Below are 16,471 nucleotides of genomic sequence, written 5' to 3'. Positions count from 1 at the left end.
AAATCCCCTATAAAGTGAGAAGACTATATTTTCTTGTTTTTTTGTGTGTAAATATTAAAGTGTATTGAATGTAGAAACGTGTGCAATTTGGAGTTACTGTATCTTCCTATATTCTTAATACACACATATGCAAAGCAATGGCTCCCCTTAATGACACAATATAGGGCACACTTGCAATGTCATTCTTTTACTCAAACTTGACTTTATCTAGTTCTAATTTTAGGTTTCAGTACATGCGTTAAACTGTCACACAAACAAAGCTTTCTTTCTTTCTTTTAACAATTATTTTTAACAGCATGAAGATAGGAATTGTAGAGCTGTATTGTTTACATTGGAGCAGAGTGGAAACAACATTGTTTGATATGACAGGCTATATCACTGTGATAAAAATAAACTATTTTTCTCACTGTAGACATCTATAAATAGATATAGAGCAATAGTTTTTACCGGTCAATCTAAAACCAGATATCAAATCCTAATTTAAGTTCTGTTTATTACCCTGATAGCATATAACTTTATGGTTATATGCAGGCAATATATTACAGCACATTACAACTACAAGCGGTGACATGGGGAGCCAAATGGATAGGACTAGCTAACTTTTACAGCTCGACCCATGTAACTTTTTAAAACCTTGCTATTCACATGGGTAACTCTCTAATACTTCAATCCGAGCAAAATAAACAGACAGAGAGAGCAGTAAAGGCTACGGCAAGATGGGACCCGCTCTGGAGCTACAAGAGGAGAACAATTAATGAGTGATTTAACAGTCCTTCTAAGGACTGAAAAAAATGCATTTTTAAAAGCCACCCACAAACATATAAGAGCGTTCCTTCATCCTGTGTCAGCATTTTTCTTTTCTATCTTCCATTTTGATAAAAAAAAACTCAGTAAAATTTGTTTGCTTTCATCACAGACTTAACTTTTGCACGGGCTTCCATCTATTCACTATAATTGCGCTGCTTCATTCGCTAGACCGCGTCCTTAGTGTCCCTTATGCATCACTTTGCTCCTGAACACTCTTCGTTTAACATTTAGATCACCTGCTCCAGTCACGTCATTTGTGTTTTGTCTGCCCCATCAGTCCAATTGCCATCGTATTAAGATAAGAGTAAATGTTGGGGATGATTTTTTTAAACATACAACTATTGACAGGTTTTCCCAAAATAACTTTAATAGTCATAACTTTGTTACCCCTGAGCGAATAAACTCTAAACTAAGGCTTATGCAATTGCAGCGGTAGATGCTTTTCATCCTCTCCCACTCCCATTATTTCAACTTCAATCAGCTGTTATACAAATAAATGTTAGTTTAGTGAATGCAAATAGAAGCTTATATGCATTGTTTTTAGATGTCTTTCGTTTTTTATAGGTGTCTATCCAAGTTATCTGGAGGGAAATTCTCTATCCCTAGCAGTTTACATTTAAAACCAGGTGACATTTGTTGTGACAGAGGTTATAGCTGTCTAGCCTGGTCTGAGTCAGCTGGTTAAATGTCTGCTGCAAAGGGATGGGAGTGTAGGACCCAGCAGCTGTAACATGAGGGTGGAAAAACAGCACGAGGGAGGGGGTATAGAGGAAAGGAAAGCAAACTGGAGGGGTGAAGCATCAGGTTTCACTGTACATTCCAGCCAGACGCTATGTCGCCCGAACGTAGGAACACCGGCCTCCCTCACAGGCTAAAGGCAAAGTAAGGTCTAATGTGGAGCTGACCGACTCTCCTATAACACTGCATTCCAACGAGCTGCATGTAACGCCCATAGCTGTCTGCTTTTAAGCTAATTTTTAAACCATGAATATTCATGAGACTGCATTAATGCAGTAACTGACTCCACTGCTTTAGGGACTGGCCTTTATTTTTTGTTTTTGTTGACAACCACAGCGGATAAACAAAGAACAGGATAATAGGTTGTCTGATGTGCCCCATTCCTCTGTTCCTTCATAGATAAATTCAGAATAGAAAGAAAACATGTTTTTACCACCTAAGACTTCTAAGCATTATTTAGGCCATAAATATCCCAAAGGCAGATCTGGATTTCAAACCCAGGCGTTTTGGGTGTGATCCTGTTTTATTTCCTTGGTGAAGACAGTTTTGCAACAAATAGTTTTAGTCCCTCAGGCCCTGTCTCCTGTCTTTCAAGAACAGCTTCTAGGAATAGAGTTACTGTACAGTCCCCAAGAGGGGACAGAGACAGAGGGGCGGGGGCACAGAAAGTTTTCTGTAAACCCTTAAGATTAAGTTTATGAGACCGAGTTGCTCACAGGAAGGACAGAGTATGCATTCATGTGAACGTCTGTAGTCTGGCACCCTGAGGAAATGTGGAAATGTTGGTATGCATGTTGTAGGAGCAGATTCCTGTCTGTGTCTCTGAGTCACCTCAGCTGTCACTGATTCTGTGTTCTTTTGTCCCTGAAGGTATGGAAAAATCGTGTCCACTAAGGCCATTTTGGACAAAACTACCAACAAGTGTAAAGGTGAACCATGTTTCAATTTATTTAATAACTATTTTCAATTAATGCTTGTTATCCCTTTCCTTAATTTGTCTAATATTTACAGTACTTTTCAAAATTGTAGAGCATACCTCATTATACTGACAGCGAGCCTGACTGCCTTGTAATCTTCCTTAGAAACACTTAAATATACTTTTAATGAATTTTTATATGTAATTTATTGAGGATCTATTCATAAAGACAATTTTGAAAAAACAAAACAAAACTAAAACACTGCCCATCTGGAAGCAAAGAAAAAAAACCTTTGCACAGTAGTGTATAGTTTGTTCTATCAATGCTTTTAATTGATTTTTTAAATTTTTATCCAACTGGAATAAAGATTATTTATCACAGCACATTTAACACAATCTGCTCTTATTTGCAGGGTATGGTTTTGTGGACTTTGACAGTCCAGCTGCTGCTCAAAAGGCTGTCACAGCTCTGAAATCCAGCGGGGTCCAGGCTCAGATGGCCAAAGTAAGAATCACTCGAGACTTGGTTGACTTTAGTGAAACACATCTCAATCGAAGTCACTGTTCAGGACGAACAGTGACTTCAGAGCAGACCAGATCATTCCAACACATTAGTGAAGGGAAAGATTGTGGAAAAATTGGTATGATTATTTTTTTGTGTGAACCTGGCATAACCTGTTTCTCCATTTAGACCTCTTTCCAATGGTTGAGGAGGGAGGCTAGGATGATTTTAAGGGCCCTTGACTCCTGGGGGCCCAAAAAAGAAGAAAAGATTTGTCCCACTATATTTTTCAAGTATAAAAAAAAAAAAATCCAGTAGTAAAATAAAAAATAATAGTCATGTTTTCCATCATTTTTCAGCAGTAAACAGTGAAATATATTGACACACCCTCTCCTGGGAAATTGCAATAAATGGTTTGGTCCTCAGGTCCTGCATTGCATCAGGTCTCCCCATTTGTCACCGGAGGTGCGCTCGTACTGGGGCTACAATCCCACACGGATGTCATTTGACATAGTGATAACGAAATCAAATCATGAATGATGCAGACCAGCTGGGTGCTGTCTGAAACGGAGCATGATTGCAAGTTTTTTATGACTTAGTTGTGTTTCGTTTTTAGTTTTCAGGGATTAATTCAGCATTAAATGACCCTATTGTGTGTCTGTAAATATCAGAGAGGCTAAACAACTAAGCCAGAAAGCTCACAGAGCTGAATTGACCTTTACCAACCAGACTAGGCAACAGGAAAACACTATGGTCATCAGAGGGTTAACATCAGCTAAACGCTAGTAGATATTTAGCAGGATATTCACAATAAATAACTGTCTTTGTCCCTCCTTCATCATGTAAACAGATGATCTACCACCAGTTTCTTTAACCCCCCCACCCCACATTATTTTTTTAATGATGATAACTATAAAATGAAATGGCCTCTAGTTTTTTATACTGTATCCTGGACAGTTGCAGTTAATTGGGTAGCCTCCAGCAGCCTGTATCAAAATCTGTGTCCATATTAAAATAGTTTAGTTAGGTTTTTTTATTCAGATTAAAATACAACCATTACAAGAAATCTATAAATCTTAACTAATTCTCATTAACAGCCTGAAGCCACATAAAAAAATGCATGTTTTGTCCTTAAAAGTACAGATGAATAAAAAATAATTTCTCAGAGCCAGCATAAAAATAACATGTCCTTTAATAAAGTTATAGTGAAACCTAGTAGGTATATATTTTCACAATCCTAAACCTCTTTTCTATTTATGTTTACATAGATACAGTTGTATTTTTTGTTTAAATAAGCTGTTATTATTTTGATAGCATGTAAAGTTTAAAGCTAATGTATATTTAACTTTTTCAGGTTCTGATCATTTTCCTTTGTAGTAATATTACATAAAAAATTACATTGATATTGAATGTAAATGATACACTTAATTGCATCTTTATATCAATGTCTTCCATGGCGCCCAAAATTCCTGGTAGTCCCCTTGCACCAGGGTGTTTGATTGGCCCCCTTCGGTTTCCACATTGTCATCAGGATATAATCTGATTAACCTTAGATATTAGTCCGTAAAAAAAGACCTCAGTAGTTCTTATCAGTTAAATCTTCCCAGCAGTATTTTTAATTAGGCCTAAATCTACCGTAAATTTGATCTCAAATCTGTACTTAGATGTATATATCTAAAAATAAATTTGGGTAAAGTAATATTCTAAGTTCTTAGCCCATTAATCTTAGATTTTTTTTCACTTTTATTGTTCTAAAACACAGATGAAAACAAACAGTTTATTTTCAGAGCTTTTAAACAAAATTTCTCAGGCAACACAGAACAAAATTAGGGTTCGGGGTAAGTCTGTTCCACTTTACTGATTCCCAAACAGGCCAATGCTCAGTGTTCACCTAACCGACTTCTATTTATTTTCATGGGTGATTTTTTTATTTGTATTTTAAGCACAACTTCCATCCTTGTGTAGTCTGTCTCCGTCCTCCTCTCTTCCTTTCCTCTCTCCCCCTAATGCTCCCCCTTCCAGCCTTACTAACCTGCTCCAGTTGTAGTGCTTGTTCTGAGCTCTTTGTCAAAGTGTCTGCAGTCAAAGCAACTCTTGTCGGCCCATTAAGCTGATCTCTCTGGCTCATTCTCCCCTTTGAAGAAACCCTAGGGAGGGTGCCACTACACCCACTGTCAATGGGACAAGCACAAAGACCCAGCATTGTCCATCGTGCAGGCCAAAGCTGGTGGCTGACACCACCACTTAATACACTTCATCCTGGTTGGCGTCCCAGCCCCGTCTCCTTTCCAGAACCCCAAACATAACCCACTGCAATGCAACACCAGGGTCTCCCTCAGCCTAACTCTGGAAAACTGTCAGAGATCAATGTGGCAAGCTGACCTGAACCAGTACACCGCAACCAGATCTAGTGTCTTAAGTTTGCTGCAGCTCCCCTACAAGAGTGCCACACAATCCAGTATATCTTAACACACGACAAGTGCAACGGGACACCAAAACTTGACTCACCCAGACAGCATGTGCCCTGTCAGACGTGTTGATAACTACTCTATAAACCTAAATATAAACAGCTGCTTGGTGTCACTGGGTTACTGTGGTTGAAAGAGAAAACTGCTATCAATCCAATGTTGTTTTTTGATCACTTTTAAGGGAGAATGTACTGATCTGACTTCAAACATGAAATTTGATTTTTTATGATGACCTGATGAAAACACAACATTATAAAACACAACTGTGCATTGGTTTCAATGGAGAATATGAGTTGAACTCTCAAACAGTAAATGCTTATCCTTACATGACTCTTATCAGGACATCCCTGAAATCCAGTTCAGCCTGACTTTCATAGACCTTCACCATAGTTGCTGAGCTGTGCGGTTCACAAACACGGTAAACCACACCTTACAGTCACTGTCCTCTGAGTACGCTCAGTTCCTGAACAAGCCACGCGGGACCCACAGCCGCAAGCCCGGCGGAGCTGCATGTGTTGGGGCAGCAGAACAATGGTGAGGTTATAAATAGATCCATTCTTACCTCCCGTGTCAAACTCAGACGTCACACATGCTGCTCTACACACAAGCAAGCAAATCTGTCTCCACAGAGGCACACCTATTACAGATGTGGCTGAGATACGGCCTGGAATGACAATCAGCAAGGATGGATTTGTGTGTGATCTCCAACGAGCCTTTGCTTTTTACTTAAGGTTGGGGGACAGTAAATAAAAGTTTCACTTAAGCTCAGGCCGTCTTCTGTATGCCTCTTATATAACAAGCATTCAGATTGACTACAGTAAGTGAAAACAGGTTACATCCTCTTTGCTGCTGCAATGCTTTAATGCCATAAATACTCTCAGGAATTTTTGCAGCGTCATTTCACACCTCTTTCAACTTTCAACGTGTGCCGGTGGAGGATGCTGCGTGTTCTCTCCTGTTTGCTCCACACAAGGTTCCAGTTCACATGATTTTCAGCTGTATCTCTGACAGTTTGCCCATTTCACAATGAAGCCTCTAATATTAGTGGTGGCTTGGTAATCATATATCAGTTAGCAGCAGGGAGAGGAGACGTGGATGTTGGTAATATATTAGATTTAGATCAAAGGCAGGACCCTGCTGATTAGTTAAAGCAAATCTGTCTTCCCTTCCTGTTTTGCTCTTTTATGTCACTCAATAGTTTTAATGACCAACATCAAATCAGACATTGGCTATATCCCTTTCTTATAGTCGTCTCTTCCGTACAAAATATCAGCCTTTTGAGCTGCTAATTCCTCCCACACCCTCTCTGCCCTATCCTCTTCTTTCACTCTCTGTTTTCCCTTCCTGTCTGTTTAGTCCAGCCTCCTTTCTCCTGGTTGCCAGGCTCCTGTTGCTCTGTGAACTCTTAAACTTCATGCCTGGCTTCCTGTGGGCTTCTGCACACTCACACAAACACACTTCTAAGGCATTAAAAAAAAGGCCTCTGAATAACCTCTCTGCTTGATTTATTTACCGCCTTCAAGATATCCCCATTTAAACAAAATTAGACCAAGAAACATTCACAGATAATATGAAAAAACTTTTTTTTCTTAGTATCTGTGAATGTTATTCAGTGTGCAGCAGGATGTAGCAGTGACTATCAACAAGCAGTGTCAAATTATGTTGTTTTCAATTATATTGATTAGGTTAAACTTATTTAAAGCCAACTGATAGCAGTAATAAGGAGCAGCACTCTGGCAAAAATGTAATGCAGGAAGTATAGAATTTAATGAAAAGAAAGATCCAGCAGCTGCCTGGACAGGAATCTTCACGGAGACGTTACAGAAATTTCAGTCTGTTGCATAACAGCCATGCACTTAAGTTATGTTTATTGGAATTTCAAATGATAGATGAAAAGAGCAATGAACCAGTTTCCTTTAGGAGTCACTCATTTAATAAATAGAGTCCATGGCACTATATATGTAGCACTGCACGTAATTCTGTATGCATGGTTCACACTATGAACCATGGTACTGGCAGCATTATGCTATGGGGATGCAGTTTTTTCACTGGAACATAAGGTTTTATCCTTTTATCCTGTTGTTTTTTTCATTCATTTTGAAGTATCGCATTAGAAGAGCTTGTTGGAAACAGCAAAACCTCCAATCACCTTACAAAAGTTTACATTTTCTATTCTGTTTTACTTAAAAAAAAAAGTAAATGCACATAAGAGGAAATGGAAACACATTTGTTGAATAAGTTCTGACATAGAAAATGTTAACCTCACAGGACAGATCAGCTGTTTCTGTCACTGACGTCATATCTCTCCCTATGGTTCCGGATTGCATGCAATTAAGGTTGCTAATACTAGCTGACATGATAAAGTGCAGCTTGCCTAATTGTAAAGAATTCATTAAATCCATTACTGATCTGTGGTCTGCACTAATTTTCTACCTCCATTTCCTGATCATTTGAGCAAAGCGTGACATAAACATCGCATCATTTACTTGCTCCAAGGGGTGTAAACGCATCTAATTCAGATTTTATTTTTTCAACATTTTAAATGTTTGCTTAAAATTCACATCTGGATGGAAACCAATCTGCTAAAGCTCTTTAGAGTTGATGTAGAGATGGGTGGAGACTTATACCCTAAAAGAAAAACCTATTAGAGAACTGGGTATTAGGTTCACCTTCCAAGAGGACAACAGCCCTAAATATGCAGCTAGAGCTCCAATGAATACCTCGCCTCAAAGCATATTTATGTGTTAAAATGGTCCAGTCAAAGTACTGAGCTAATGATAGAAGTTAAAAGCTGCTAAAGACCTGGTGCTGTAACTGCAGTGAAAAGTGGTTCTGCTAACTCTTAACTAAGGGTGGCAGAATACAGATTTAGCATTTTTAAGATTATTATTTGTGGGGAAAAAAATGAAAACCTTTACTTTTTGTTTTAAAATAAATTCTATTTTATGATAGTTTGTCACATAAATTCTCCATAAAATACATTGAAGTTTGTGTTTGTACACAAAAAGTGAATGTTTATGGATGTCTGAATCATTTTGACACACTAAGTTTTGCAGTGAGACATTCTTTCTCCTTCTGCACAAATCAGGTTAATAAAAAGCAGATCTTTGACCATAAATTCATGTTGAATTAAAATGGCTTATAAACAAACTGTTCTGTCTGCTCCGCAGCAACAAGAGCAGGACCCCACCAACCTGTACATCTCCAACCTGCCGGTGTCCATGGATGAGCAGGAGCTGGAGAACATGCTAAAGTCTTTTGGCCAGGTCATTTCTACACGCATCCTGCGGGATGCCAACGGGACTAGCCGTGGTGTGGGATTTGCAAGGTGAGACTTTTTAGTGTACATTATAATCTAATGCTGCTAAATCCATCAAACATGTAATGTAAGGAGACTTCTGCAGTGGGAACTGAGTTAAACTTTGTGTTTTAGAATGGAGTCCACAGAGAAATGTGAGGCCATAATTCAGCATTTTAATGGCAAATTCATCAAGACTCCTCCAGGGGTGCTCGGTAAGTGGAGGCTAGTCTTTGTACTATAGTTGTGATGTTGTTGTGTTTTTGTTCCCTGCTGTGATCACTTACTTGTTTGATCTGTTGCTTTCTCAGCACCCACAGAGCCCTTATTATGCAAGTTTGCAGACGGGGGTCAGAAGAAGAGGCAGAGTCAGGGGAAGTATCTCCAGAATGGAAGACCCTGGGCTCGAGACGGAGATACGGTAACTACGCTTTAATCATGTGTCTCATGAGGAACCTACAGGCACATTTTATTTGTTAAAAAAGTTTTTAGATGTTTTTTTTCCTGAAACTTTCTGTGCTAGCGGGCTGTTTTCGAATACATGCTGTTTCGCGCCGGTGTTTGCATGACCTCACTGGTTCTGAATCCTGTGTTGTTTTCCCAGGGAGGGATGACGCTAGCGTATGACCCAACAGCCTTACAGAATGGGTGAGTGAGTGCTATGCATGGAGTGACAGAAAACAGCCCCAGCCCTACAGTAAAATAAACACTGCAAATAAAAAAATACATTGTGAAAGGTCGCCCTCTGCTGGTCAGCTCAGCAACATTGCTGATTTTCCTGTAGACATCCTGTGCATTGTTTACTTGGGGAGGCCGTTCTCACTGTGTTCTGTCTGTTGCCACAGTTTCTACTCCTCACCTTACAGTCTGGCTCCAAACAGAATGATCGCTCAGACGTCCCTCTCACCCTACATGCATTCTCCTGTCTCCTCCTACCAGGTGAGACATTACAAGATAATTATTGTTTTCAGCATCACAGTCTTTTTTAATCTACTTAAATAAGAATGATTTCATGTCTGAGCTTAACCCCTCATTACATTTGCATTATTAGGGAGGATAGACCTGCATTTCCTCTGGTTCTTGCCTTCCTTCTAAATCTTTTCTCCAACTTTTTAGTGGCCATTAAAATGTCAAGGGTGAACAAATTAGATTTATAATTGTTTATTTTATTTACAGGTACACAGTCCGTCCTGGATGCACCACCAGTCATACCTCATGCAGCCAGCTGTGAGTATCTCACAGAAGTCAGAATTTTGCTTCCGCCTGCCACCAGCATAAATACAGCACCCATAGAAAAGGGAATAGTTAACTTATACTAAGACTTCTGGTTTACTAGCGCTCTAATTTAGTTTACTTCCTTATTTCAAAGGAAGAGCCGATAAAGACACCACGTAATAAACTGCTCTGTCGTTTTAATGCGTGGTGGTCACAACAGTGGGAACAAGTCAAAAGCTCTGTTCTTGTATATGTGTGGGTGTAACTTACAGTTGCATGTAGGCCATCTCATTAGACTTTAGTGTTTCAGGTACCTACAGGCCTTTACCTTTACCTTTCAGTCACCTACAGGTCAACAGATGTACATTCACAACATTTCCAGCATAATATTAGTTCGTAAGAAGGTTAGAGTCACTCCTGATCCACGCATGCAGGGAGACAGCAAGCAAACTCTGCTTAGAAGGAGTCTGAGTCAAGATTTGACCCTCTTCCTGCAAGGCACAAGCTTAAGCTAAATATCCTATTGGAAAGTTCCTCTAACTACATCCACGTTTTTTTTATGTTTCTTATAGAATATGTAGAAGCGAGGTTAGTTCTCAACAGTACTTCTTGCACAGGTGGCATCCTCTTGTGAAATTTACCAAGCTCTTGAAATCGACCCAGCTAATCAGCCCTGGTGTTGCATTTTATACACCTGAATCCAACTATTTACATAGATGAGCAACGTTTTTTTGGAAGTACATTGTCAAGGTTAAGTGTGATTGATGGCAGGAATAGTGCCTAAGAATGTATCTAAGGAATTGATTGGTGTTAGATGCTAAATGTAGTGATGCTTTTACTGAAGATGGAGAGAATATGCCACCAGAAAGAGACAAAAGACAGAACTATATCAGGTGTCTGGAAGCTTAAAAGTAGGATGTTTCAGTCTGAAAGCCCTGGTTCCCTGTTGCTCTGTGGCACTGCTATGTCTTAAGTTCATGGAAGTTTCATTCATTATCATCAAGAGCATCTTTGTTGTTCAGAAAACTATTTTATTGCTTAATACAGTGTAACAGAGATGGGGACCTGAAAGTTAGGAGGAAAAAGCTGAATGAATAAAATCTTACTTTGAAGTTAATATATAATCCAAAACAAAAATTCAAGTTGCAGATTTTTCTGTGAACTCTATCAAATCTAATCCGAGTATTTTGTGTTGTATATCCAATTCATTTCTAATTATATTTACTTTTTTCAACATTATTTTTAGGTTCTATTGGCCTTTTATTTCTGTTATTTTTTAAAGTAGGTAGACAGGAAAAGGGAGTGTGGAAAGGGAGAAGACATGCGACGGCCCCGTCGAGGACCATGGGTTGTTGAATATGGACAGCAGCTCTTTATAAATTTTGCATTTTTAGTCGACTGATTAAGAAAGCCTGCTGTGCGTTTTGCTAAAACTGTCAGAGATTAATCAGGTGTTTCCTCTTCATTCCCTTACAGGGTACAGTGCTAACCCCAACAATGGAGCATGCCATGTCCATCCAGCCCACGTCCATGATGGGGCCTCTCACTCAGCAACTAAGCCACCTGTCTCTGGGCAGCACGGGCACAGTCAGTATCACTATCACATCAATATGGCTTCCTGAAATCCAAAGCCATGTTTATTCAGTTCTCCATGTTTTCCTTGCAGTATATTCCAGCCAACACTACTATGCAGGGGACCTACATCCCCCAGTACACCCCAGTGCCTCCCTCTAATGTTCCAGTAGAGGTATGCGACTCCTCCAACTGCCTGCTCATGTATAAATCTGTGATGTGCACCAATAATAGTTCACACTTTATATGACAGAACCTTAAGTTTCTAATAGTGGTCGAGTCCAAATAGCAAAGAATAGAAAGTAAAATTTGTTGATCAGTAGGTTAAACACCTTAAGTAAGGTTTTCAGTTGTGCAGCTGCCAATGATTATTCCTGATCCCCTAATCAGTTAATTAAAGAGTAATTTGCAGTTTAGAGACTTACTTTTATCGGTGTTTAGAAAAATATGTCAGCATTTGAGTTTGGAATCAAAATAAACTTACGTATGATCTATTTTATGTTGTTCTTGTGACTTTTAGTTCTGTATCTAAAACAGGACACTGGAAGTGATGTAATGTAGGGGAGTCTGCTTAGTTTCACAGCAGTACAAAATGGATACCAATGCTAATTCTTTAGAGACTTTAAATGTGCAGAACTACACGTATGATGGACCACATCTCCTATAGTTATGAGCCTGTTGCTCAAGAGACTAGGGGTAGAATTAATGCATTCCTGTATTGGAAAAGTAAAGTAACTCCTGAAAACAGCTTGTTTTCAGAGGTAATTTCACCGTGATAATTTATTCCAGTAGCAGCCTGCTATTTTTCTGATCCACAGATGTCATTCTAAGAGATTTTGCACAATCATCTGTTTTAATAGTTTGAAAACAGATCACAGCACAAAATCTCTGGAGGTAAGCAGTGAGAAACAGCAGCTGCCGGAGGTGAAATGTCTGCTGCTTTCTGTGCATGGTGCAGTGCTGCCAGAGAAAATAGATCCAGTTTTCTTCCCTTTATTTAAAGTTTCTCCAGCATTCATATTAATCCTAGTCAGCCTGCCTCTAGCAAGTGATCTCATGTTTACTTAGCCATCTGCTCCTGTAAGATTTACATTGGGACTGGAACAGCTGTGGGATCTCGATTTCATTCATTTTCAGCAGTTTTTGACCATGTTTATGATCAATAAATGCAATCTCTAACTCCTATCAAACTCAGTTATTTGTCCGCTCTTCCCAATACGTACCTAATCTCCACAAAGAGCTAAAGCAGCGCCAAACATTTGACATCACGTCAGGGAGTCAAATGTAGCGACTTGTTTTAAAAAAAGCTGTTTTTAGAGACTTTACTGGTAAATTTACTTCATCATGGTGGCCAAAAAACTTTAAATCTTACATAAACTTTTCAAATCAAATACGATCCATGAAACATCACTTAGTTTGAATTTTGTCAGGAATGTAACCTGTAATTTGCTCTTTAAGGGGAAAATGTTGCTTAGTCAGAAACATAATCCCAAGTTTTTTTTTGTTTTTTTTTGTATTTAACCAGGAAGCCAGATTTAAAATATATTTTACAAAGAAGACCTGGCCAAGGTAGCAGCTAAATCACAACTTATATGTTCAAATTGAACACTAAGGTACATTTTCATGATAAAAGATAAAAGTACAAAATGTTAAAACCACAGTAAGACTTTGAAGAACAAAAAAAGTACATATCTCCATCACAAAATTTACGGTTTTAATTTCATTAAGATGTAAAAATAAGACAAAACTCATGGCACATTTAAACTGTGGCTGGAGTTGCGGGTTTAATTCCTACTTTTACATCTGTCTCTGTCTGTGTGTCTGTGTATGAGTGGAAACACAAGCATGATAAAAATATATAGTAACGATTATTGAGGAGTGGAATTTCATATTCAATTATTTTCTTTTGCCTTGGAAATATGAAATGCTTTCAAGTTTTCGACATATTTAACTCTCTTTTTCACCAAAGATTATAAAGGTTTTGTTTTTTTATTTCTCTCTTTGTATGACCTCTGAAGTATATTGGATTTTATATAAAAGATGTTAATAAGATAACTTTTATTCAGCCATTATTAACCATTATTACACCTGGGTTTAATGAATGAATGAATAGGAATTTATTTCACACAATTTAAGACACAATTTGACAAACAACAATAAATAAATGAATCAAACAAATACAGAAAAAGACTAGTTAACATCAGCCAAACCAAACACCAATTTCACTAAATTAACCTGATCATACATAGCAAACAAAAAACACCTTCCACCTAATCAATCACATAACTACTTTAAAATTACTTTTTATCTTTAAAAAAAACCCTATATAAACATCTTTAAATGATTGAAAACTACAAACAAAGAATGATCTGGTTTCTAGCAACTACAGTAATTCATCATTTTCTCAATGGCTTACCCTTTTATGGAGGCCTTTGTCATCGACGTGGCTGACCCGGGTTTGAATCCGACCTGTGGTCCTTTGCCGCATGTCTCTCCCCTTGTACCCCCTTTCCTGTCAGCCCACTGTACAAAAACAAGCCACTAGTGCTGTAAAAACCTAAAAAAAAAAATAAACAAAGCTTTTTTCGGGACTGTTTCTATTTACCTGGTATTAAGTGCGTATATCAGCGATCCTCCACTCATTAGAATAGAATACATTTACTTTAGGATTAAATTTAGCTCCTTTCAGGGTTTTTGCTTTGAAGTTTTTCTTCTTATTATCTTTCTCCTGTGTTTTCCTGTCAGGAGAACAGTGGTCAGCAGCAGCAGGTGGCCATGGAGAATCCGGCAGAGCATTCAAACTACTCATATCAACACACCAAGTGAAGCTAAGGTGAGAAAGAGACATTTTAAGGGCCCAGGACTAACAAGCCTGGTGTTAATATTACTAATTCAGGGGGTTTATTTCTGGGTATCAGAATAAATGAAAAAAAATACTTTTTGATTTTTTTCTGGTGTAAAAATTTTTTGGACAAAAGCTATGATTACGAAGACTTAAACATTAAATATGCCTATCCTACATCTTTATTTTTTTTATTGTCTAAATTATGCATATTAATTAATGTGCACCTTCAGTGTAACAATGCAGAATTGTACCTTTTCCAGCTCCCACCAATGAGAAGAAGCCACAGGGCACGAAACAAATCCAACCAAAACAGGATTAAGCTGAAAGAGATCTCTACCATAACCAAGAACCGGGGACTTGATCATGGATGACAAAAGGAACATGCGTGTGCCAGTTAGTATTTTTTTTTGGGCTTGTGATTGTGATTTCGTCTTTTTTTTTTTTTTTTTTTTTTTTTTTTTATGAGGGGGTGGAGGGGGTGTTATTTTCTTCTTGTTTTTATTCTTTAAGGAAAGGACAATAATTAACTTCATCGGACTCTTCAGCTCACATCCTCAAGAGTTGACCAACCAAAGGTGGGAATGTTCTTCAGAGAAGATTGGAACTATTTTGAACACTGAAAAAGGAAAGAATACATAAATAACAGAGTTGTTTAAAAAAAAAAATGTCAAAAAAGAAACGAGAGGAAGAAACAACACAGAGCATTATTTTTGTGCAAGTGGTATTGCAAATTCTTATTTTAAAAAAATCCATTCTGGATGTTTCAGAGTGATTCAAAGAAAAGTTGAAACACAATGTGTCTTTTATTTTTTTTTTTGTAAAATATGCAAACTTTTTATTTCCTCATGTCTGTTGTTTGACATTCTGTTTGCAGCAGCAGCAATTTTAAAAGCTTGTCTAATGTGTGTGGAGGCATTCTAACTGTGGGAGGTAAACCGTTTAAAGCTACTTCTTCTTGGAACTGCTGCAAGCATTTCTATTCAAAATGGATGAAAATAAAATTGTTCATAGCTTTTGTTTATTTAGACCATAACGGAACAAAAGACAATCGATTATTTATATTTATATTCGTATCATAGTTCTATTTTTTGGAGTTTTAAATCATTGAAGCATACATTTATAAAAAAGAAGACATTATTTAATCTAGTCTTTAAAGACAAGCTAAAATGGACTAAAATTCTTGACCTTACAAAAATGGGTTCTCTAAAGTGACTCGATATTTGAAGGCTTAGTGGCAAATATCTGTGGGCTATAAGGAAGGTCAAGATGACGTGTTCATTTTGACAGTCCTGGTGCATTAAATTGCAAAGACATCATATTGTCTATGAGTAGGCATGGGCTGGATTCCTGTTTCACCTCCTTTCTTCTCTTTAATATATATGTTTTAGATGTTATGTTGATTCCAAATTTAGCATTAGCTTGCCAGGCTCTCATCAACCTTTCTTTTAAAAGAGCCAAAAAACAAACTTAGCCCAACATTTCCTCTTTTTAGCCGCCCCACTTTAAACTCTAAATTGTATTTTAGTACTTTGGTTTTTGTATGAGAAATATCCTGCATTTATACTAATTTGGAATAGTAAATTTTAAATTCAAATATAAAAAAAAACTAACAGGGAAAAGTTTCTGCTAACATATATGGGTACATCATTACTAAAATGGCTATAAATGTGGGTTTTTATTATGATCGCTACAAAACTCATCAATATTCTAGCCGATGAAGTACTGCCAACGTTTTTAGATCCAGGATGCTCCATGGAGATATGGGTCACTAGCATTAGCTAGCAACATTTTAATATAAAACATTTAACCTTTTTTTTTCTCTGCTCCGCTCTCAGTCAGTTGCTGCCTGAATGAATAGCAGGCATGAGTTGGTAGAAACCCAGCTTCTAAAACATTTCTACTGACTTCATGTATAATGAAGACTTATGCTGTTACCCAATTCTGGTAAAAGCCATTTTCTTGGTGCTTCTCCTTTTTTTTCACATTCTAGTTTTAACATCTATGAAACCATTGTATCTGTCCATTGTGTTTTAGGCCACCAGTTTCCTCTCCGGCCCATGTCTATCTCTAAGAAGTGGTTTTAAGCGGTTTTGTTGCAGCTGCCATTGGG

General features: G+C 37.9%; 1 protein-coding gene across 2 annotated transcripts in view; it reads left to right on the top strand.

Annotated features, from left to right (window-relative positions):
• The window catches only part of LOC107082112 (RNA-binding motif, single-stranded-interacting protein 2-like), a 44,658-nt gene extending 29,866 nt beyond the window's left edge, over window positions 1-14,792 (top strand). For both annotated transcript variants that reach the window (XM_015370613.1, XM_015370612.1), the window contains exons 3-14: window positions 2,416-2,474; window positions 2,875-2,966; window positions 8,602-8,759; window positions 8,865-8,944; window positions 9,041-9,150; window positions 9,334-9,377; window positions 9,575-9,668; window positions 9,906-9,956; window positions 11,421-11,531; window positions 11,611-11,691; window positions 14,262-14,349; window positions 14,622-14,792. In XM_015370613.1, the coding sequence (XP_015226099.1) occupies window positions 2,416-2,474; window positions 2,875-2,966; window positions 8,602-8,759; window positions 8,865-8,944; window positions 9,041-9,150; window positions 9,334-9,377; window positions 9,575-9,668; window positions 9,906-9,956; window positions 11,421-11,531; window positions 11,611-11,691; window positions 14,262-14,342 (961 nt within the window). In that variant the 3' untranslated portion in view covers window positions 14,343-14,349; window positions 14,622-14,792. The remainder of the gene's footprint in view (window positions 1-2,415; window positions 2,475-2,874; window positions 2,967-8,601; window positions 8,760-8,864; window positions 8,945-9,040; window positions 9,151-9,333; window positions 9,378-9,574; window positions 9,669-9,905; window positions 9,957-11,420; window positions 11,532-11,610; window positions 11,692-14,261; window positions 14,350-14,621) is intronic.
• The last annotated feature ends 1,679 nt before the right edge of the window (window positions 14,793-16,471 follow it).

Source organism: Cyprinodon variegatus, unplaced genomic scaffold (assembly GCF_000732505.1).
Source record: "Cyprinodon variegatus isolate N-32 unplaced genomic scaffold, C_variegatus-1.0 Scaffold47, whole genome shotgun sequence".
NCBI classification, from domain to species: Eukaryota; Metazoa; Chordata; class Actinopteri; order Cyprinodontiformes; family Cyprinodontidae; genus Cyprinodon; species Cyprinodon variegatus.
This window is presented reverse-complemented; position numbering and strand designations above follow the sequence as displayed.